This window comes from Macaca nemestrina, chromosome 6 (assembly GCF_043159975.1).
Source record: "Macaca nemestrina isolate mMacNem1 chromosome 6, mMacNem.hap1, whole genome shotgun sequence".
NCBI lineage: Eukaryota > Metazoa > Chordata > Mammalia > Primates > Cercopithecidae > Macaca > Macaca nemestrina.
In genome coordinates, this window is record NC_092130.1 from 4,038,798 (window position 1) to 4,061,183 (window position 22,386).

Below are 22,386 nucleotides of genomic sequence, written 5' to 3' on the forward strand. Positions count from 1 at the left end.
AAAACAAAAAGTTAAGGCCATCCCCAATAGATTCTAGAAGCATGTGAAATTGAGGCAAATGAGCACAAGGTCACATTAGGCAAATGTATTGAGAGAGTTCTGGGGACTCGAAGACTTCCAGTTGCATGTAAGTACACCATCATTTCTCAGTCTCCTCATTTATCAAACGGGGATGATGGCATTTTCACTAGCAGTTATTAAAAGGATTGAGCTACACTGTGTCCAGATTTAGGACACAGAATAAATCATTTTAAGCGGTATATCAGGTTACATTTTCAAGTAATACATTCAATATGTTTTTTTCTCAACTTTCAGAAGAAATGACTGAAAAGTAAAATCTCTCAAAACTAAAGTCTGTCATCTGCGAAGAAGTATAGTAAGTATACAACAGCATGTTCAGAAAGTCTGGAAACACAGGAAACAAAGCTGCCTCGAGATGGAAGTGCAAGGCCCTTTCAACATTCAAACAGCACACATCTACTGAGCACCTGCTGCACATCTGGAACTGGCTAGAGTCTGGGGACAGTGGAATTCAGAGCCTTGGGCCCAGTCCTTGTAGACTGATATTCTAGTTGCAGGAAGCCTGACAAGTTAGTCAACAATATTGATTGTAGTCTGTGGCAAATGCAATCAAATAAATAAATCAGATGCGGTGATAAACAGTAACACTGGGGGGAATAAGGGAAGCAGCCCACTCTAGCCAGGGAGGGTCTGTGAGCTGAGTATGGACGGATGAGGAGGCAGCCATGCAAAGGTCAAAGGGAAAAGCAGTCCATGGAGAACAGCAAGAGCAAATGCCCTGAGGAAAAGCATGCTTTGAGAACTAGACAGAAAGTCAGGGTAGTAAGCCTTCTGCCATGGTAAGACGCAGCAAGAAGTCCTTCCCGGGTGCAGCCCCTCAACCTTGGACTTCCCAGCCGCCGGAACTGGGTGGAAGCACTGGGGATGCATATACCACATGTTAATTGCATCCATGGAAGGCAATGGAAATTACATTTGATACCTAAAGTGTTTCAGCTAACATAAAGTAATGACTTTATAAATTGAGAAACTTAAAAAAAATCAGAGTAATAAAAGGGAGAGAAGTACTAGATGAGATTGGAAGGTAGGGCAGGCCACATTATAATGTGGAGTTTGGCCTTTGAGAGCAAAACAGGGTATCTATAGACTTAGAGGGTTGTAAACAGGGAAATATGAGCTGTTTCATTTGTGACTTGTTAAGAACAGTCTCAGGAAGAAAAGAGCCTTTTTGTAGACTTTGATTTTCTTAAGGCATGTCCCACTCTGAAAAATATAAAAATGATTTTGAAAGAAGTGGGAAAAAAGTTGAATAGGGTGGGACGGGGATACTTAGAGGGCAAGCAAGAAGCATTTGGAGTTTATTAAATCCTGCAGGAAAGTTAAAGAAGCAAATGTTAGCAGCGCCCATCTCAGCACTGTCTATGGGGGAGGAAACCCTGGCCAGTGGACTTCAGCCCTGCTGGTCTAGTCAGCAAGGCCTTGGATTTTATGCTTCGGTAAGATGAGAATTGTTATATCAGAGGCTGCTGATTACTGTATGAGGACATTTAGCATTGAAAAGGGTTTGAGCCATAATGCCTGAATCAGGATATTTCAGCTGATAGTATTGTTAGTAGTTTTGGATCAATAAAAGAGTTAGCTATTATTTTATCATCATCATCATCACCATCATCACTATAGGAATCGTGTACCTAATATGTCAAACCTGAGCTCCTGATCTTCCTTGCAGATCTTTCTCCATGTCAGCAATGGCAGAACCCTGGGAGTCATCCTTCAGACTCAGTCACTTAAGCCCTGTCAAAGTTATATTCAAAGTGCTTCTGTCCCATCCACTGCCTTCTCCACTGTCCTTCCGTCCTCGCCACACCCTTGTCACCATTACCCCTCCCCTGGCTCTCTGCCAAATGATTCGCTACACATCAGGTAGAGCGGCCTTTTACATTTGCAGATCTGATCATGACACTCCCTTACTTGGAACCAACCACTTTGATGGCTTCACTCTGTTCTAGGAACCAGCTGAATTTCCTTAGCATGGCCAAGATGGCCCTTCACAACCTGCCCCATGGACTACTCTAGTCTCATTTAGTGTTATTCTCCCCTTACTCACTACATCCTTGCCCTGCTAGCTTGTTCTATGTTCCTTGGACTCACTAAGCATCTTTTTGCCTCGAGGCCCTTGGACATGCAGTTCCTTCTTTCTGGAAAACTCTTGTCTCCCCATTTGCCTGGCTAACACCATTACTTCATGTCTTTATATATTTTTGAGACGGAGTCTTGCTCTGTCACCCAGGCTGGAGTGCAGTGGCACGATCTCAGCTCACTGCAACCTCTGCTTCCCAGGGTCAACCGATTCTTTCTCAGCCTCCTGAGTAGCTGGGATTACAGGCACCCACCACCACACCTGGCTAATTTTTGTATTTTTAGTAGAGATGAGGTTTTGCCATGTTGGCCAGGCTGGTCTTGAACTCCTGACCTCAGGTGATCCATCCACCTCGACATCCCAAAGTGTTAGGATTACAGGGGTGAGCCACCGTGCCTTGCCTACTTAACATCTTAGATGAGGTATCACTTCTTCAGGGAGGCCTTCCTGGGTCCCTCCAAAAATAGATTTTGTGCACTTGTACTTCCTTCATAGCATTTACTTTAATTGTAACTATAGGTTACTCGTGTGATTATTCATTTAGGACCAACTGATCCTACCTGCTTCTGCTTTTCCCCGTCCATGGACAGGGCTCCTTGCAGGGAGACTGTGTGTGTGACTGTCCTCAGAATGACTGTGACTGACTTCTGTAAGCTATGCTGGCCAGATGAGCAGGATTCAGGAAAAGCATGCATTTGTTCATTTAAGTATTATATGTTCAAATCCCTAGAATTCATACTCATAAACTCCATGACAGGCAGCACTTTGTAATTTTGCAGAGGCTGAAACTTGAGCCACATGGCTATGCAACTGGGGTGGGGGGATTGATTCTCTCAGTTGAAGAACAAGAACATGAGCTCAACTGACAGCCCAGAATCCATGTCTCTGACAGATCTGTTTGAATCCCGGCTCTGCATCTACTTTTCTCTCAGCCTTTGTTTTCCCATCTGTAACAGGGGGGTGATACCTTCACAAGGTTTTTGGATTATATAAGCCAGTGCAGGGGCATTTACCTAATCTCTTTTCCTCTCTCCCTCCATGCTGAGAGTTCCCCTAAAAAAAGGGAAAGCTTAGGCTCTCTAATCCCTTCCCTTCTTCTCCCACTCGTGCAGCTAGACAATTAGTGGAGCTAGACAACTCAGACTAATCTCAAAATGCCCTCAACCACATCCACAGATCACGCGCAGAAGGCAGAGATGAGGAAGGGGCCCTCACAGTAAGATGCTTACTGACTGACAAGGACGCTGACTATTGCAGGGCACCATTCGGCTGTGTTCTTTGCAGGACAATGTTTTCAAACTACTAGTGCTAATTTTCCTCCTTCCCAACTCTTGGACCTCAAAGAAGCTGGAACGAACATTAAGGATAAAACAGCATTGCAACACACCCCATTTATTCTTGGTCAATATATACTGGTCTGAGGCCTTTCTCTCTCTTATCAAAACATAAAAAATATTCTGTAATAAAAGTAGATTCCGTTTCCATCTTAAGTCATTATTGCCCATGATAGGTGTATTCCCTGGGAATTGAAATAGTAAGGAACAAAAAATGTGAAAGGTGAACTTTAAAACAAGCTGTTTAATATTAACCTTCTGGTACTCTCCAAAACAATTACATAAGCCTCCTTGAGGCTAAGAACACATGGAACTTGCCTTCGGGTCTTTGTTCTGAGAAGGACATGCACCTTTCTTTGAGGGTGCTACAAAATGCACAAACTGCACAACCACATATCATGCATGAACTGGACAACATACTCTTTTGTTTGTTTATTTTTTTTGAGACAGACTCTCACTCTGTCGCCAGGGCTGGTGTGCAGTGGTGCGATCTTGGCTCACTGCAACCTCCGCCTCCCGGGTTCAAATTATTCTCCTGCCTCAGCCTCCTGAGTAGCTGGGATTACAGGACCCCACCACTATGCCCAGCTAATTTTTTGTATTTTTAGTAGAGACAGGGTTTCACCATCTTGGTCAGGCTGGTCTTGAACTCCTGACCTTGTGATTTGTCCACCTCAGCCTCCCAAAGTGCTGGGATTACAGGCGTGAGCCACCATGCCTGGCCGACAATGTACTCTTTTAAGTGTTAGTTACAAGAGTCTGAAACACAGAGAAGTCCCTTAGCCTACCTCTGCCCAGGAACACAGGAAGACAGATTCAATAAAGATTAAACACTTAATACTTTTTTCACACTCAAGAATAATCCTTGCAAGTTACATACTATCATCCCCATTCTATAGAAGGAAGAAACCGAGGCCTAGAGACAGTTAGCTGCCCAACACTGAGTAAATGGTGAAGCGGGGATTTAAACTCAGACTTTCTGTCTTAAATCCAGAACTTTTTTTTTTTTTTTTAAAACGTCTCTACAACAGCTTTGTCAATTCCTGGCCTGAGAGGGTCTGAGGGCTATCTTACCTTCTCAAATGCCATTACTGAGTTAAAATAAACCTCAATATGATCATGGGCATGTGCACTTCACTTATACACTTTTGTCGCTTACTATTTGGGAATAAGTTGCAGACACTGTGCCCTCTACCCTCAGTACTTCAGTATGGATTTCCTGAGGCCAAGGATATTTACTATCACAATCCAGTATGATTATCAAAAATAGGGAATTCAGTATCCACACAATACTGTTATCTAATCTATTAAAGTTTTACCAATTGTCCGAACAATGTACTATAGCCTTGCCCTGCTAGTTTGTTCTATGTTCCTTGGACTCACACTAAGCAACTTCTTGCCTCAAGGCTCTAGGACATGCTGTTCCTTCTTTCTGGGAAACTCTTGTCTCCCCATTTATGATTTCTTTTCTCCTGTTCAGGATCCAGCCTAGGGTCATGCACTGCATTTAGTATTTATGTGCTTTAGTTTCTCTTAAATATGGAAGAGTATCTCAGTCTGTCTTTGTTTTTAAGACACTAGCACTTTAAAAAAGTACAGGTCAGTTATTTTATAAAAGGTCACTCAATCTGGTTTTGTCTGAAGTGTACTGGCCACTGGATCGCGGTCATAAACTTTTGGCAAGAACATTACATACATTATGATACATCCTTCTCCGTCAATCACATCCAGGAAAAATGCCGGGTTTCTCCCCTAGCAAGTTACTAGTTTTCCTCTAGTAATTAATAATTCATCAGTTCTTCAGTTTTCCCACAGGCCTCATTAATCCTTGGCTAATAAAATCATTCTCATTTGTAGCTCAAGCAGCTATTGTATCATTATCCTGGTCAACATTTACTTTCTGAGGGTTACCTGGTCTAACTCTCCTACATCGTCATTGGTCACTGGCTTCACCTGTGACCTGAGCAGCTCTGAAGAGCCACTTTCATAGACTTAGGGTATCTTACATCTTCTGCAAGATGTACATGTTCACCTTGCTCCTGATTTGCTCTGTACTTACATCGTATTGACAGATGTTCACAATGTTTACAATGTCCACAGTCATTGAGCAAAGATGCTGCAGTGACAGGTCAAGGGAGGATGCCAGGGGTCTTCAGGTCATTCCTGACTCCTTCTCAGGTTCTGATGACTTCTCTGTTTTTTTTTTTTTCCCTTGAGACAGGGTCTCACTCTGTTGCCCAGGCTGGAATACAGTGGCATGATCTTGGCTCACTGCAACCTCTGCCTCCCGGGTTCAAGCGATTCTCCTGCTTCAACCTCCTGAGTAGCTGGGAGTACAGGCGTGCACCACCACGCCTGGCTAATTTTTGTATTTTTAGTAGAGACAGGATTTCCCCATGTTGGCCAGGCTGGAGGTTCTGATGACTTCTGCTTACCTACACAACCTTACAACTATGAGGACCATGAATTGTCGGCCATAACAAGAATATGTGAATTCTTTTTCACAGTGGTGACTCCAGCTATGTCATTTCTTATCCCTTATAATAAGTTACATACAACCAAGGAACAATGTCAACAAATTAGAATCTCCTGTGTAGTTATGATTAATACAAATGTCCACTGAGACATCCCACAACTCCACTTGTGAATAAACGCTCCTTACCTCTTAAAACATGTTGATAACTGGACAACAGAAACTGCAGATGCTCAACCAATTCGTCCCAAGTCTGCCACTGGCTTTTATCTGACTGTAGAGATAGTAAAATTGATTGATAATAAATGCCTTCCCCAGTTAAAATTTTTGTACAGTTTTCAATTCACCTTCACAGAATGCTCAAACAGTTGTGTTTTAAGCTAAAATCCTATGGGAAGGGTTCGGCTTTAGAGCAAAGAAAGGTGCTCTAGGTCTGAAATTGAGCAGGGAAAAATGTACCTGACACTTGAGCAGTGACGTAGAATTATTCAGAAAGTAGAGGGCCTGAGCCAGAGACAGAGGCAGGCGGGTGGGTGTCTCGCAGCTGTGGAGGAATATGATCTCTAACACTTTGCAGCGCAGAAGGTGGCTTTCCATGGTGGTAAAGAACATCTCTCTGTGTGGAGGAGAGGAAGAGGGAGTTAACCACAACTGTGCTTTAAAGAACATAAGCCACGATTCACCCTGAATGTACAATATTTGTCCTAAAAAAGACAGTTAAGAAGGAATACCATGGAGGCCTACAGAATCACAAAACCTGTGGAAAGGGTAGAAATGGGTTTGTTGGACTAGCAACGGCTAGAATCAGGAAAGTCTTTCACATTTGACAGAGACAAGTTTAGGATACATTAAAAATAATTACTACACATTGTAACTATGAGAATTCATCATGAGAATATTTCTGAATGCCTATGATGTGCCAAATACTATTTGGCACAACAAGGAATACTAAGATAAATAAAAGAGGGAACCACTCTCAAGAAGCTGATAGTTAAACAGGGGCAAGGGGTACGCAAAAGGAACTTAAAAACGTTCAGGGCAAGTGTGCTCGTACGCAAAGTGCTAGTGGTGCTCCAGAGATACACAGAAGAGAGAGCACATTTGGTCAGGGGACTGGAAGTGGCCTTCCTATGGAGGCAGAAGCACTGGTGAGAGTGCTCTAGGAGGGGCAAAAAAGGCTCAAGGCAGGAGGTATTTCTTTCTCTCTCTCTTCTCTCTCTCTCCCTCCCTCCCTCCGCCCACCGCTCCCTTCCTCCCTCCCTCTCCCTCCCTTCATCCCTCACCCCACACCCCACCTTTCTGACAGGTCTCACTCTGTCACCCAGGCTGGAGTGCAGTGGTGTGATCATCACACACTGCAGCCTCAATCTCTTGGGTTCAAAGTGATCCTCTGACCTCAGCCTCCCAAGTAGCTAGAACTACAGGAGTATGCCACTGTCCCGGCTAATTATTTTTTTGTAGAGATGGGGTCTCACTACGTTGTCAGGGCTGGCCTTAAACAATCTTCCCACGCTGGCTTCCCAAAGTGTTGGGATTACAGGCATGAGCCACTGTGCCTGGCCATAATATTTTTTTATCTGAAACTATTTTCTCTTCTAATTTTTATGCCAGGGCTTGCTTTATAATCTGCAGATGGTAAACTCAGAGATCTACAAAGGATAAGGACACAATTTCAATATATTCAACACACTAGGAACTGTAGATAGAATTACCTATAGCAATTCAAATTAAAAATTTAAAAACAAAGCCAGGCACAGTGGCTCACGCCTGTAGTCCTAGCACTTTGGGAGGCCGAGGCGGGTGGACTGCTTGAACTCAGGAGTTCGAGACCAGCCTGGGCAACAACGGTGATACCCCGTCTCTACTAAAATACAAAAAATTAGCCAGGCGTGGCAGTGTGTGCCTGTAGTCCCAGCTACTTGGGAGGCTGAGGCAGGAGAATCGCTTCAACCCAGGAGGCAGAGGTTGCAGTGAGCCAAGATCGCACCACTGCACTCCAGCCTGGTCAACACAGCCAGACTCCATCTCAAAGAAAAAGATACAAAGAAAAAAGAAAGGTTGGCCGGGAGCGGTGGCTCAAGCCTGTAATCCCAGCACTTTGGGAGGCCGAGGCGGGCGGATCACGAGGTCAGGAGATCGAGACCATCCTGGCTAACACAATGAAACCCCGTCTCCACTAAAAAAAAAAATACAAAAAAATTAGCCGGGCGTGGTGGCGGCGCCTGTAGTCCCAGCTACTCGGGAGGCTGAGGCAGGAGAATGGCGTGAACCCGGGAGGCGGAGCTTGCAGTGAGCCGAGATCGCGCCACTGCACTCCAGCCTGGGCGACAGAGCGAGACTCCGCCTCAAAAAAAAAAAAAAAAAAAAAAAAAGAAAAAAGAAAGGCCAACATCTAGATCCAGCCTCAACACAGTAACTGTTTTGGACTTTCCTTTCTGTCACCCAGAGAAAATACAGAAAACAACCATTTTCAGGCATTGGAGAACTTCCTACAAAGGACTGCGATTTTTTTTTTTTTTGAGACAGAGTTTTGCTCTTTTGCCCAGGCTGGAGTGAAGTGGCCTGATCTCAGCTCACTGCAACCTCTGCCCCCAATCCCCAGGTTCAAGCAATTCTCCTACCTCAGCCTCCTGAGCAGCTGGGATTACAGGCGCCCACCACCATGCCCAGCTAATTTTTGTATTTTTAGTAGAGACGTGTTTCACCATGTTGGCCAGGCTGCTCTCGAACTCCTGACCTTAGGTGATCCACCCCCACTGCCTCCCAAAATGCTAGGATTATATGAATGAGCCACTGTGCCCGGCAGGACTGCGATTCTTGAGAGAAGGGAAACAAAGGTGGCAAACTTCATCTACCTCAGATTTCTTGCTGGGGGCACTTTCTAATGAAGGCAGAGGAAGGTGTGGGTCCAAAATAGAAGACAGTGGGCTTCTTGGGCAGGCAAAACAGAGACTGGAGTTTAGGACAGCTGAGGTGTCTGGAACTCGTGTCAGAGAAGAGGGTGCTCAGGAAATGTGTGTAAGGGAATGGGGAAGCCCCAAAAGCCTGGTGGAGAACAGCTACTGGGGGGCTGCAAGCTGACTGGGAATTTTGGAGATCTCAGAGTGCTGAAAGATACTGGTGTTTCAAGGAGTCAGTGTGGAGAGATCTCACGGAATATCCTGGACATTCAATTGAGACCCCAGAAAGACTAAGCCTCAAGAATGTAGCTCCTTAATAAGGGCTGCTGTGGAACCATCCTCACAAATCCTAGAAACAAGCCTCAACAGGAGAAAGCTAATCTGCCAGCAAATTAACTGCCTGCCAGAATAAAAGTCAATACTCTTTAAAGAAAGAGAGCAAAATCCAGACTCTCAACAATGTAGTGCCCACAATGTCCAGCACACAATAAAAATTACCAGACAAGTAAAAAAAGCAGGAAGATGTAATTCATAACCAGGAGCAAATGTCCACAGAAACACCAGGAGGTGATACAAACACTGGAATTAGTTGCGAGGGGCTTTTAGACAACTATTATAACTATGTTCAAGATTTTCAAAAGCAAGCAAGTAAATTAAGATGTACATAATGAGTGACTAGATGAAGACCGGCAGCAAAAAGAACAAAAAGGAACCAAATGTCAACTCTAGATTCTAAAAATACAATAATGGACTTAACAGCAGATTGGGCACTGGGGGAATAAAAGGAACAGAGATTTTAAAGACTATTGAGAGAGAGAGAGGGAGAGAGAAAACAAAATAAATGAAACTAAACAGCAATAGAAAACATAGAGCCTCAGTGATCTGTGGAACAGATCTATATGTACACTTAGATTCCCAGAAGATAAGAGAGGTTAGGGCAAAAAGAAAAAAAAATTAAAAATATATATTTAGGCCAGGTGCGGTGGCTCACACCTGTAATCCCAGCACTTTGGGAGGCCAAGGTGGGCGAATCAACTGAGGTCAGGAGTTCAAGACCAGCCTGGCCAACACAGCGAAACCCCGTTTCTACTACAAATACAAAAACTTAACTGGGCGTGGTGGTACACACCTGTAATCTCAGCTACTCAGGAGGGTAAGGCAGGAGAATCACTTGAACCTGGGAGGTGGAGGTTGTGGTGAGCTTAGATTGCACCACTGCACTCCAGTCTGGGGGACAGAGTGAGACTCTGTCTCAAACAAAACAAAACAAAACACCAAAAAATCCCCACAACCTGGATGAATCACCAGGGAATTATGCTCAGTGAAGAAAGCCAGTCCCAAAAGGTTACATACCAAATGATTCCATTTATATCATTCTTTTTATTTTTATTTTTGAGATGGAGTCTTGCTCCGTAGCCCAGGCTGGAGAGCAGTGGTGCTTGGCTCACTGCAACCTCTGCCTCCAGTGTTCAAGTGATTCTCCTGCCTCAGCTTCCCAAGTAGCTGGGATTACAGGTGTGTGTCACGACGCCAAGCTAATTCTGGTTCCCTTTTTTTTTTTTTTGAGATGGAGACTTGCTCTGTTGCTCAGGCTGGAGTGGAGTGGCGCGATCTCGGCTCACCACAACCTCCACCTCCTGGTTTCAAGCGATTCTCCTGCCTCAGTCTCCCAAGTAGCTGAGATAACAGGTGTATGCCACCACGCCCAGCTAATTTTTTTATTTTTAGTAGAGACAGGGTTACACCATGTTGGCCAGGGTGGTCTTTAACTGCTGACCTCAAGTGATCTGCCCACCTTGGCCTCCCAAAGTGCTGGGATTACAGGTGTGAGCCACCACACCTGGCCCTGGTTCCCTTTCATGTAAATTGGAATTTAAAAACAAAAATCTGGGTATGAGGTGTGCTCCACTACTACTAAGATATAATTGCTTCTATGCTTTCTCAGTGGGCAGAGGTAGGAAACATATGTATGAATACACACATACGTATGTGTATATATAATATATGTAAATAGGCCAGGCACGGTGGCTCACGCCTGTAATCCTAGCACTTTGGGAGGCCGAGGCGGGTGGATCATGAGGTCAGGAGATCGAGACCATCCTGGCTAACACAGTGAAACCCCGTCTCTACTAAAAATACAAAAAATTAGCCGGGCGTGGTACTCGGGAGGCTGAGGCAGAACGGCGTGAACCTGGGAGGCGGAGCTTGCAGTGAGCCAAGATCGCGCCACTGCACTCCAGCCTGGTAGACAGAGTGAGACTCCATCTCAAAAAAAAAAAAAAAATATATATATATATATCTATGTATGTATGTATGTAAATAAGCCCTCACACATCTACATCTATTCCTATATCTCTCTATATTTATTAGAAACCATGAGTTCATACTGATACCTCCAATTCCAATCCAGTACCACAAAGTTCATTCTATCCTTTCCCCTTTTCATATGTGTAACTCTTTTCTCTGACAGTGAGAAACCTGGTTCTCAGCATCCACAGTATATTTATATGTTTAATCCTAGAATACACATAAAATAGTTTTTGAATTGTTTATCTATATCTCTGCAAAAAAGAAACCTACTAACTAGAGTTCATTTTGTCTTTACCATTATGACATTTAGTCCAAATATTGTGTTTTAAGTGACTTTGACACAGACAGAGAACAGATTAGTGTTTGCCAGTAGCTGGGGAGGATGGATGATTGTGGCTATAAAAGGGTAGCACAAGGAATCCTTGTGAAGATGGAACAGTTATACATCTTGACTGCAGTGATGGTTATATAAATCTACACATGTAATAGAACTAAAAAGAGAGAGCTTCACACAAATGACTGCATGAGAATGGGTAGAACTGAATAAAGTCCTGGATTGTACCAATGTAAATTTCCTATTTGTGATATTGTACTATAGTTACAGTTCTCCTTGTATTTGGGGGAGAACAGTGTAAAGGACACACAGTACTTGTAAAAGGTTTTGCAATTTCCTGTGAATCTACAATTATTTAAAATAAAATGAAAATAAAAAGTTAAAAAAAAGTTACCTGGGCTTGTCACTCCACCCCTTACCCCATTTTTATTGATTAATTACCAACAGGATTTTGCTGTGTTGCCCGGGCTGGCCTCATACTCCTGCACTCAAGTGATCCGCCTACCTGAGCCTCCTGAGTAGCTGGGACTGTGGGTGCATGCCACCATGCTAGCTCTGCTTTATTTTATTAAAGTACAGTTAGGTTAACTTGTTTCTGTTTGTATTCCATTTTTGGTACCCTGTGAACTTGATTTTTTTTGAGTATGTAAAACATTTAATTTATGCCCAGTGTTCCATTATTGGAACGCTAAGCTTGTGAGAGTTATTTGTATCCTACTGCTCAAGGTCATTGCCAAGGTCTGATTTTTCACATAAAAAATGTGCAATCTCAGGAGTAAGTGGTTTAACATGACTCTAAGAAGTGTTTATAGGCACACAAAAAGGCATATTCAGGGAAGTGTTTACCACTACCACCACTGCCATCATTACCACTCAGTCCAGTACCTTTTCTCCTTTTTATCCCATTCCCACCCATTCTCTATATGTAAGCAATTTTATTAGTCTGTGGCTTACCTTAACTTTGTTTCTTTTTTAAACAAATGATCAGAATTGTGTGTATTTTTAATTTATCCTTTTTTACAAAAAGATATGTATATTTAATATACATACTCTTGTATTTTGCTTTTTAAACTTATCTTAGAATTCAGTTCATAGAAGGCTGCGTGTGGTGGCTCACACCAGCGTTTTGGGAGGCTGAGGTGGGCAGATCACCTGAGGTCAGGAGTTCGAGACCAGCCTGGCCAACTTATCTTCTTTCAATATGCATAAGGAAACATTATGGAAAACATTAAACATTACAGAAAAAATTACAGATCAATATCCCTTGTAAACATTGATGCAAAAACCCTTAATGAAATATTAGCAACTGGAATCCATCAATATATAAGAAGGATAGGCCGGGCGCGGTGGCTCAAGCCTGTAATCCCAGCACTTTGGGAGGCCGAGACAGGCGGATCACGAGGTCAGGAGATTGAGACCATCCTGGTTAATACGGTGAAACCCCGTCTCTACTAAAAAGTACAAAAAACTAGCCGGGCAAGGTGGCGGGCGCCTGTAGTCCCAGCTACTTGGGAGGCTGAGGCAGGAGAATGGCGTGAACCCGGGAGGTGGAGCTTGCAGTGAGCTGAGATCTGGCCACTGCACTCTAGCCTGGGCGACAGAGCGAGACTCCGTCTCAAAAAAAAAAAAAAAAAAAAGGATAACATCACAACCAAGTAGGGTTTTTATTCCAGGAATGCAAGGTTGGCTTAATATGAGTAAATTAATCAGTGTAACATACCACATCAACAGAATAAAGAAGAAAAACTATGATTATCTCAATAGATGGAAACAAGATATTTGGCAAATGTCAATACTCATTCTTCATAAAAATAATAAACTAGAAGTGGAAGGAAGCTCCCTCAATCTGACAAAGGGCACCTATGAAACATTTATAGCTAACGTCACACTTAATAGTCAAAAACTGGATGTTTTCACCCTACAGTCAGGAATGGGGCCATAATGTCTACTCTCACTGCTTCTCCAACATTTTCCTGGAGATACTAGCCTATGCAATAAGGCAAGAAAAAGAAAGCAAAAGCATACACAGATTGGGAAGGATAAGGTTAACTGTATTTTTAGACAATGTGATTGTGTATGTAGAAAATCCTAAGGAAAACAAACAAAAATCCTACTAGGATAAGTTAATTTATTAAGGTTGCAGGGTTTCTATACACTACTAATGAGCAATTGGAAAATGATAGGTCAAGAAGCTATATGCATTTGTCAAGACTCGCTGGATGGTATGTATGCAAGTTAGTTTACATAATTTAATTGTATGTAAATTATACTTAATCTTTAGAAAATTAAAATAAATAAAGGTAAAGGCCAAGTAAAGTATCTTTTAGTATAATTTGAGTGAGTGGCCAATTTGCCCCTTCTGAGAGAATTTTAAAGTAGGGCCAGATTTTGTATAAATCATGTTCATCTGTTTTAATTCCTAATTCATTTTTGTTACCCATTCCTTAGCTTTTCCATTTCTTACCAGCATCTGGGCTTATATGAATGGATAGTAGAGGAATTGGACCCAAATGAAATACTCCTGACAAAGTGTTAGAGCAAGCATGGTATTCATGTGCACTTTCTTCTGTCTGACTACTACAACATACTGCCTCCTTTGAATACTGAATTTGGGATTAAGCAGCCCTGGGTTTAAATTTGGATTCTGAACCTGATTAGCTACATAAACTTAAGCTAGTTAACTCCACCTCTTTGAATGCTTTTCTTATTCATTAAATAGAGGTAACATTGCCAGGTGTTGTGGTTTATGCCTGTAATCCCAGCACTTTGGGAGGCTGAGGTGGGCGGGTCACCTGAGGTCAGGAGTTTGAGACTAGCCTGGCCAACATGGTGAAACCCCATCTCTACTAAACATACACAAATTAGCTCGGTATGGGGGTGTGTACCTATAATCCCAGCCACTCAGGAGGCTAAGGCAGGAGAATCGCTTGAACCCAGGAGGTGAAGATTGAAGTGAGCTGAGATCCCACCACTGTACTCCAGCCTGGGTGACTGAGTCAGACTCTGTCTCAAAACAAATAAATAAATAAATAGGGATAACATTATAAGAAAAATAAATAAGGTTGGGTGTGGTGGCTCATGCCTGTAATCCCAGACTTTGGGAGGCTGAGGCAGGAGGATTGCTTGAGCGTAGGAGTTCAAAACTAGCATGGGCAACATAGCAAGACCCTGTTTCTAAATTAAAAAAAGAAAAAAACAGGAAAAAAAAACCCCAGAAAACAAATGAGATAATGTGACAATGATTGGCACATTGTAGAGGCTCAGTAAATGTCTTAATCTTACCAGAGTATTTTAATTAAGTCCTATTACAGTACTATTTGGTATGACATTTTCTTGTAATAGAAGAAACCAGAGCTGCACAATAGTTGTCTTGGTTGCCAGCTGGGTGTTTAGGGACGGAGATAGGAAGCAGTCATGGAGCTGATGGAGATGAACTGCAGACAAACATACACCATAATTTCCCCAAGGGTCACCACTACACAATGACTCTCTTATACTTATTTCCTATACCAGCAATTGTTCATGAATTAATATTCATTCCAGTTTATTTTTTTCCCTCTGGATTTTAAAATTACTGGCTCAAGGAAGGAATCATTGGTTTTAGCCAAAAACCATTTCTTTATCCCTTCCTAACGAAATACTTCACTAATTCATGCTTAGAGAAACTGAATTCCTAATTCTTACTATCTGGGGTCATTCTACAGGTCCAGCTCTTTTCTTTCTTGGGTCACCTCTAGTTCCCCTAATATTGGATATATCTATTTCATTCACTCACCAAACCTTTAGTGAACACTTACGCCAGGCCTATGGATAAAGATCAGAGAAGCAGGCAGGGCTTAACAGTTAAATAAATAAATTTATTTATTTATTTATTGAGACGAAGTCTCACTTTGTCGCCCAGGCTGGAGTGCAGTGGTGCAATCTCAGCTCACTGCAAGCTCCGCCTCCAGGGTTCGCGCCATTCTCCTGCCTCAGCCTCCAGAGTAGCTGGGACTACAAGCATCCACCACCATATCCAGCTAATTTTTTTTTTTGTATTTTTAGTAGAGACGGGGTTTCACTGTGTTAGCCAGGATGGTCTCAATCTCCTGACCTCATGATCCGCCCACCTCGGCCTCCCAAAGTGCTAGGATTACAAGTGTAAGCCACCGCAGCCGCCCTTTATTTTTATTTTTTTTGAGATGGAGTCTCACTCTGTCACCCAGGCTGGAGTGCAGTGGAGCGATCTCAGCTCACTGCATCCTCCACCTCCTGGTTCAGGTGATTCTTGTGTCTCAGCCTCCCGAGTAGCTGAGATTACAGGTGTGCACTACCACGCCCAACTAATTTTTGTATTTTTAGTAGAGACAGGGTTTCACTATGTTGGCCAAGGCTGGTCTTGAACTCCTGACCTCAGGTGATCTGCCCGCCTAGGCCTCCCAAAGTGCTGGGATTACAGGCGTGAGTCACTGCACCCAGCCTTAACAGTTAAATATTGACAGAAGAGTAAAACTGTTAGGCAAATTGATAAGGTTAGAAAATTTAGGCTCCATTTAGGGTACTGTGCCTCTTCCCAAGAAATTATATCTCAGTTGTAAATAATAATAATTAGTTGAGAACCTCCTTTCCAAAAGTTAAAGACATGAGAATAATCCTTCTACTATTGTCTTCCTATCTTAATTAGTTTGGAATTTTCTTTTGTAAAATTCTGTTCCTGACAGGTAACATAGATAGAAAAGTTAATTTAATAAAAATGATTTCCAAGAAGTTTCTTTTTCTTTTTTAAATAACCACTCTCCCCAATAAAACTAAGACTCACCTTTGGCTCCTCTCAGGAATGTCCAGCACAAACCCAAACATCATCTCAGCAATTTTATTGGAGCTGCAGGTGGGGGTCCTGTCCACCTCTACGGCTATGGAGAGCATCCTCTGAAGCTGGCACACAATCCTGAGTCCAGAACATAGGACACATATGAGTGTGAGGGTCTGGCAAGGAGCCACTCTGTGGCTGGGAGGAGTCCCCACCAGTGTACATCGAGAGTAGAGACTACTAAAGGACTTATAAAGCACACACAAGGTCAGGGAGAACTACTCAAGCCATCAGCATGCTTTTATTTAGCAATTTCACCTACCTGAATCCCTTTTGCCAGAACATACTATCTGAACCTCTCAGAACCTGGGGTTGAGCTGTAAAAGCAAGCTGCTTTTAAATTCAAAAATAGAACCACACAACCTTAAGGATCTAGAGAACTATAAGGATCATCTGATCTCTAACTTCCCTATTTTGCAGATGAAGAAACAGGTCCAGAGTGACTTAAAATGATTTAAATTTCTTTGATACAGGAGAAAACTGTATGGCAAATACATGTTTTCTCCTGTTACTGTTTCCTTTACAATAGTTTCTTACTAAGATCAGTCTCAGAACCTCCCCTGGTGGAACCTGACCTTCTTTCTCATTAGATCTAACTGTGGGAGACAGCCAGCCTGCTGTGGCATTAGGTGTCTGGGCAACCTCTCAGAAAGGTGAGCCTGGCCTGACATCAGCCTTTTCTAACGTGTTATTTGTGATGGAAGAAAGGCTTTACTTTAAGAAAATCTGCAGCTAGCAACACAATAGGTGGGCCAGATCAGGAGCTCTAGCCTCAGCTTCTGTCTCTACAACAATAATAAGCTGTTCAACCTTTGACAAGTTACTAAACTGCTCTGAGTCCAAGTGTTCTCATGTATAAAAAGGGTGAGCAATAATATAATCTACTTTGTAAACTTGTGAGTGCTATATAAAATATCTCACAGATAGGGACTCTAGTGATAAGTGGTAGCAACCTATTATTGTTGTTAAGATCATAACAAAATTGACTTTTAGGGGACCCTATTGTTACTTCTACTAACATGTATTTATAAACATTTATTATGATGATGATTATTTGATATTAGCTTCCATTGAAGGAACAGTGTCCACCTCCCTCTTGGGTCTCTATGTGGCCCCTGTGGGAGAATGCCACTTTAGGACCTTCCTCAATCTGCCCAAATGCTTCATTGTTCCAAAACATTCCCCTTTAGAATTGTTTCCTAAATTAGTTATAATTATTTATAATTTAGGAAACAATTTAAACTTGTAGGCCTTCCATAAAAATCAGGTTGGTGCAACCAGATTATAATATAACATTGTGAATTCAGACACAAATGTATTTGAAATGTCCAGTGTGACTGGCTTTTAACAATATGATTGACATGGAATACTGGGTTACTTGTGCAAGGGTAGCTCCAGCCCCTAATATCCTGGCATCTCTCAAAAAATGCCAAGGCCACTCTCAACTCCATAAAAGAAATGCCATGAATTTCTTTCCAGTCCAGTCTGTGGTGATGAGACCTGCCTTCGTGTGTTGGAACCTGCAGGCTGAACTGCTATTTTCCTCCCAGGACCTGGGGAGAGAAAGCCAGGTCCTTGAGGACTCGAAGTTAACAAAACTCGCACTACACACCGCTCCTTCTCTATGGCAACAGATACCTAAAGTGATGAGCAGCTGTAACCCTTTACTGTCTCCTGAAATGCAGGAAATGAAGGGCAGTGTTCTCTAGCATTTGTTTTGTGTCTGCGTTGTGACTTCATAATCACTTTGTGAAGTCCTGTTCATTCTAGGGGTGAAAGCACCTGGTTTTGTTCCACCTTTTAAATTAGAAAATTAGCCTTTAGTTAAACTAAGTCTTGAATAAGCATCAGCTATGTTCTAAGATCTTGTTAATTTGGGGGAAGCTGCTCTTAGGGATTGGTGCTGTTCTCTAAAATGCTAAACCCCAGGAAAGATAACTGCCTGCCCCTTACAGCTGATTGGTGTTCTTTGTCAGGTTGGGCTGGGAAGGAGGGTGGCTACCGCCGGCCCTCAAGATTCCCGTTCCTGAAGACATTTGATTTCCATTTGGGGGCTGAGTCAATCCATCTGCAGTTACTGCTTTGACCAGCCACTTGATAACATCCCTGCAATGGAAAAAAGAAAGAAAAGGTTTATTCTTTCTTTCCTGTGCAGAAAATAAATAAATAAATAAATAAATAAATAAATAAATAAATAGAGAGAAGGTTTCAATGTCTGCTGTATTTATGGTGCTCAGAACCACAGCCTTAACCTGGGCCCCGAGATCCCTGGATTTCCCTACAGGCAACAAAAAGGCCCTTCGGCTATTTTCAATAATTAAACAAGTCTAACAAAAACATCACATTTAACTGCAGTAAGGCTATAAAACCCGACGAAAGGCCAGGAATGGTGGCTGATGCTTGCAATCCCAGCACTTTGGGAAGCCCAGGTAGGAGGATCTTTTGAGACCAAGAGTTTGAGACCAGCCTGAGCAACATAGCAAGAACCCATCTCTACAAAAAAAAAAAAAAAAAAAAAAAAAAAAGCTAACTAAAATATCAACATCTTTCTTTGAGTTATAAGTATTTATAAGTATTCAAAAGTAACTCCAGGGTCAAACAGTACTATCTGTGCCTTCCTGACCAGGAACATTTCTAAACCAACTGGAAAGTTGGACTGGATGACCATAGAAGTCCTTGCCAGTTCTATATTATTGTCACCTATTAATGTTAACAACTAAGGTTTACAGTGTGTGCAGTGGAATCATACTTTATACAGGGCTGAGGCTCTATAAGTTAGTAAGGTAAAAACATCTCATATAGTCAAAACTACTTTTCATGATCACTTAGGTAACCTAGGTAAAAATAGTAGATTGAATATACACACCTAATTTTGTTTCCTCCAAAACCCCACTAATATTATAATAAATAACTTTTGAAAAATATCTACAAGGACGAAGAGAAGAGGAGAGAAGATGATAGCAGTGAAATTTTGAAAGGTGGAAGGCAAATGAAGGATATTCATAGAATATTACATAGTAGTCAATATGAATAAACTACAGTGACAGGCAACAATATGGACAAGTCTTGGTACTATAAAATAGTAAGTGAAAAATAAAAGTCTCAGTAGATTACATACAGCATGATACCTTTTAATATAGACCTAAAGGAACTAAAGTAAAAAAATATTTTATAGGAATATATGTATATGCAATAAAACTACACAGAAAGCAAAGAAATGAAATGATGACCATGCAGAATGATGATCACCTCGGGTGGAAGGTGAGTGAGAAGGGGTGTGGAGATGGGTTCTTGCTATGTTGCTCAGGCTGATGGATGAGGGGTGAGGTAACTGTTAAGGGCTTAGTCTTTGATTTGGGAGTAGGTTGAGAGATGCCGATTACAAAATTAAAGGCAACCAATTAACTAAGCAAATAAAGCCACTGTGCCATTTTTTTAAAAGATGATGTTTAATCCAAGCCTATGAATGAGGCAAAGGAATACATTTTAATTGACTTAGTGGAATTGAGAAAGCTGAATCCTAAGCCAGCAGCAGAGAAGAGCTATCCTATTTAATCCTATTTACTTAAAAAAAAAGCAAAAAACAACTTCAATAAGCTCTGTAAGCGGCAGCACCAGGTTTCTCTGAAGTGACAGTGAAAGAGAGGTAAACTGAAATAAGTAGGAGGTGGCCAGGCATGGTGGCTCACTCTTGCAATCCCAGCACTTTGGGAAGCTGAGGTGGGCAGATTGCTTGAGTCCAAGGGTTTGAGACCAGCCTGGGAAACATGGTGAAAACCTGTTTCTACTAAAAATACAAAAAATTAGCAAGGCGTGGTGGTGCATGCCAGTAGTCCCAGCTACCCAAGAGGCTGAGGTGGGAGGATCACCTGACCCCATGGAGGTCAAAGCTGCAGTGAGCTGTGATTGGGCTGCCACACTCCAGCCTTGGGCAACCAGAGTCAGACTCCACCTCACAAAAAAAAAAAAAAAAAAAAAAGGATGGCTTGAAAGCTGTTTAAGAAATTTTTAGACCTCTAGATCTTCCCCAGTCCTGCAGACTACAAGTTAACTTTGTGGAGAGGTAAACCAGATGGTCTCTGGACTGGGATACCAGGCATGGCTTGGAAGCAGACACTGAAGCAAATGGGGCACTAAAGGAACATATGCATGCTGAATGCAGAGACCCTTGCCATCTTCTCACACATGTCTTCCAACACCTTGGCATCCTGTCTTCATCCTTCATGTAAGAGGTTGGATGTCTTCTCTGTAAAACTGAACCAGCCCAAGAGGAAAGACCTTGACTCAAGAAATTTTCTTAGAAATGAGAAATCAGGGCCGGGCACGGTGGCTCATGCCTGTAATCCCAGCACTTTGGGAGGCCGAGGCAGGCGGATCACGAGGTCAGGAGATGGAGACCATCCTGGCAAACACGGTGAAACCCCATCTCTATTAAAAATACAAAAAATTAGCTGGGCATGGTGGCGGGTGCCTGTAGTCCCAGCTACTTGGGAGGCTGAGGCAGGAGAATGGCGTGAACCCAGGAGGCAGAGCTTGCAGTGAGTCGAGATCGCGCCACTGCACTCTAGCCTGGGCAACAGAGTGAGACTCCGTCTCAAAAAAAAAAAAAAGAAAAAAGAAATGAGAAATCAGTTCCACCTACAGGGAAGTGCAGAAATGACAAGTCCTCTCATGTCTTCACAGCTTCCATTATCTTTTGAGTCTCGCACCTTTAAATATGGATAGACTATAGACTACCAACATTTACCAGACATCTATGGAAAGAGACTGAAACACTTCTCCTTCCTCCCAAAAAAGCAACTTGGAGAAAACAGACATTATGTAAGAGAAACAGAGAATAAACAAAAATGAAAATTCTGATTAGCAAAATCAAAGATATGAGATGATACAGATCCAGGAAAGAAGAAAATAAGAATACAGTTTATATTATTAATTTTTTGCAGAGTCAGGGTCTTGCTATGTTGCCCAGGTTGGTCTTGAACTCCTGGCCTCAAGCGATCTTTCCACTTTGGCCCCTGAAAGTGCTAGGATTACAGGCCTGAGCCACTGTGCCCAGCCTATTATTATTATTTTTTAGAGATGAGGGCTTGCTCTGTTGTCCAGGCTGGGGTGCAGTGGCACCATCATAGCTCACTGAACTCCTGAGCTCAAGCGATCCTCCTGCTTCAACCTCTCCAGTAGCTGGGACTACAGGCACATGCCACCATGCCTGGCTTATTGATTAATTTTAATAAGGAAGACACAGAGAAAAAATAAAAGAGCTCTGGGAAATTAGAAAGATAATAACAAAAGTGAAAAATCCTGTTTATTAGAAATGAAGGACATTTTTCCAGACTGAAATGGCCCACTGAATGCCCAGCACAATGGATGAGTATAAACCTAGGACAGGCACATTTGGCAAAAAGAGAACTTTATAAACTTCCAGAGAGAAAAATCAGGGCACACACAAAGACTCAGTAATCAAAATAGCTTATGTCTTCTTTTTTTTTCCCCTCCAAGACAGGGTCTTGCTCTGTCACCCAGGCTGGAGTACAGTGGCACAATTTCGGCTCAGTGCAACCTCTGCCTCCAAGGCTCAAGTGATCCTCCTATCTCAGCCTTCTGAGTAGCTGGGACCACAGGTGTGTGCCACTACCACCAGCTAATTTTTTGTAGTTTTGGTAGAGATGGGCATTTGCCATGTTGCCCAGGCTGGTCTTGAACACCTGAGCTCAAAGTGATCCACCCACCTCGGCCTCCCAAAGTGCTGGGATTACAGGCATGAACCACCACACCCGGCTACTTATGATTTCTTTTTTTTTTTTTTTTTTGAGACGGAGTCTTGCTCTGTCGCCCAGGCTGGAGTGCAGTGGCTGGATCTCAGCTCACTGCAAGCTCCGCCTCCCAGGTTCACGCCATTCTCCTGCCTCAGCCTCCCGAGTAGCTGGGACTACAGGCACCCGCCACCTCGCCCGGCCAGTTTTTTGTATTTTTAGTAGAGACGGGGTTTCACCGTGTTCGCCAGGATGGTCTCGATCTCCTGACC

The 22,386-nt window shown here is 42.6% G+C and overlaps 1 protein-coding gene across 5 annotated transcripts in view; it reads right to left on the bottom strand.

The window, feature by feature from the left end:
- Positions 1-22,386, bottom strand: part of LOC105480933 (SUMO interacting motifs containing 1) — a 93,301-nt gene that overhangs the window by 2,779 nt on the left and 68,136 nt on the right. For all 5 annotated transcript variants that reach the window (XR_986681.3, XR_011624415.1, XM_071098061.1 and 2 more), the window contains exons 6-9: positions 18,315-18,467; positions 16,311-16,439; positions 6,428-6,584; positions 6,158-6,242 (exon numbers count right to left, since the gene is read on the bottom strand). Coding sequence is in view for 3 of the 5 variants with exons in the window: in XM_071098061.1 (XP_070954162.1) it covers positions 6,158-6,242; positions 6,428-6,584; positions 16,311-16,439; positions 18,315-18,467 (524 nt within the window). In the remaining 2 variants the exon portion in view is untranslated. The remainder of the gene's footprint in view (positions 1-6,157; positions 6,243-6,427; positions 6,585-16,310; positions 16,440-18,314; positions 18,468-22,386) is intronic.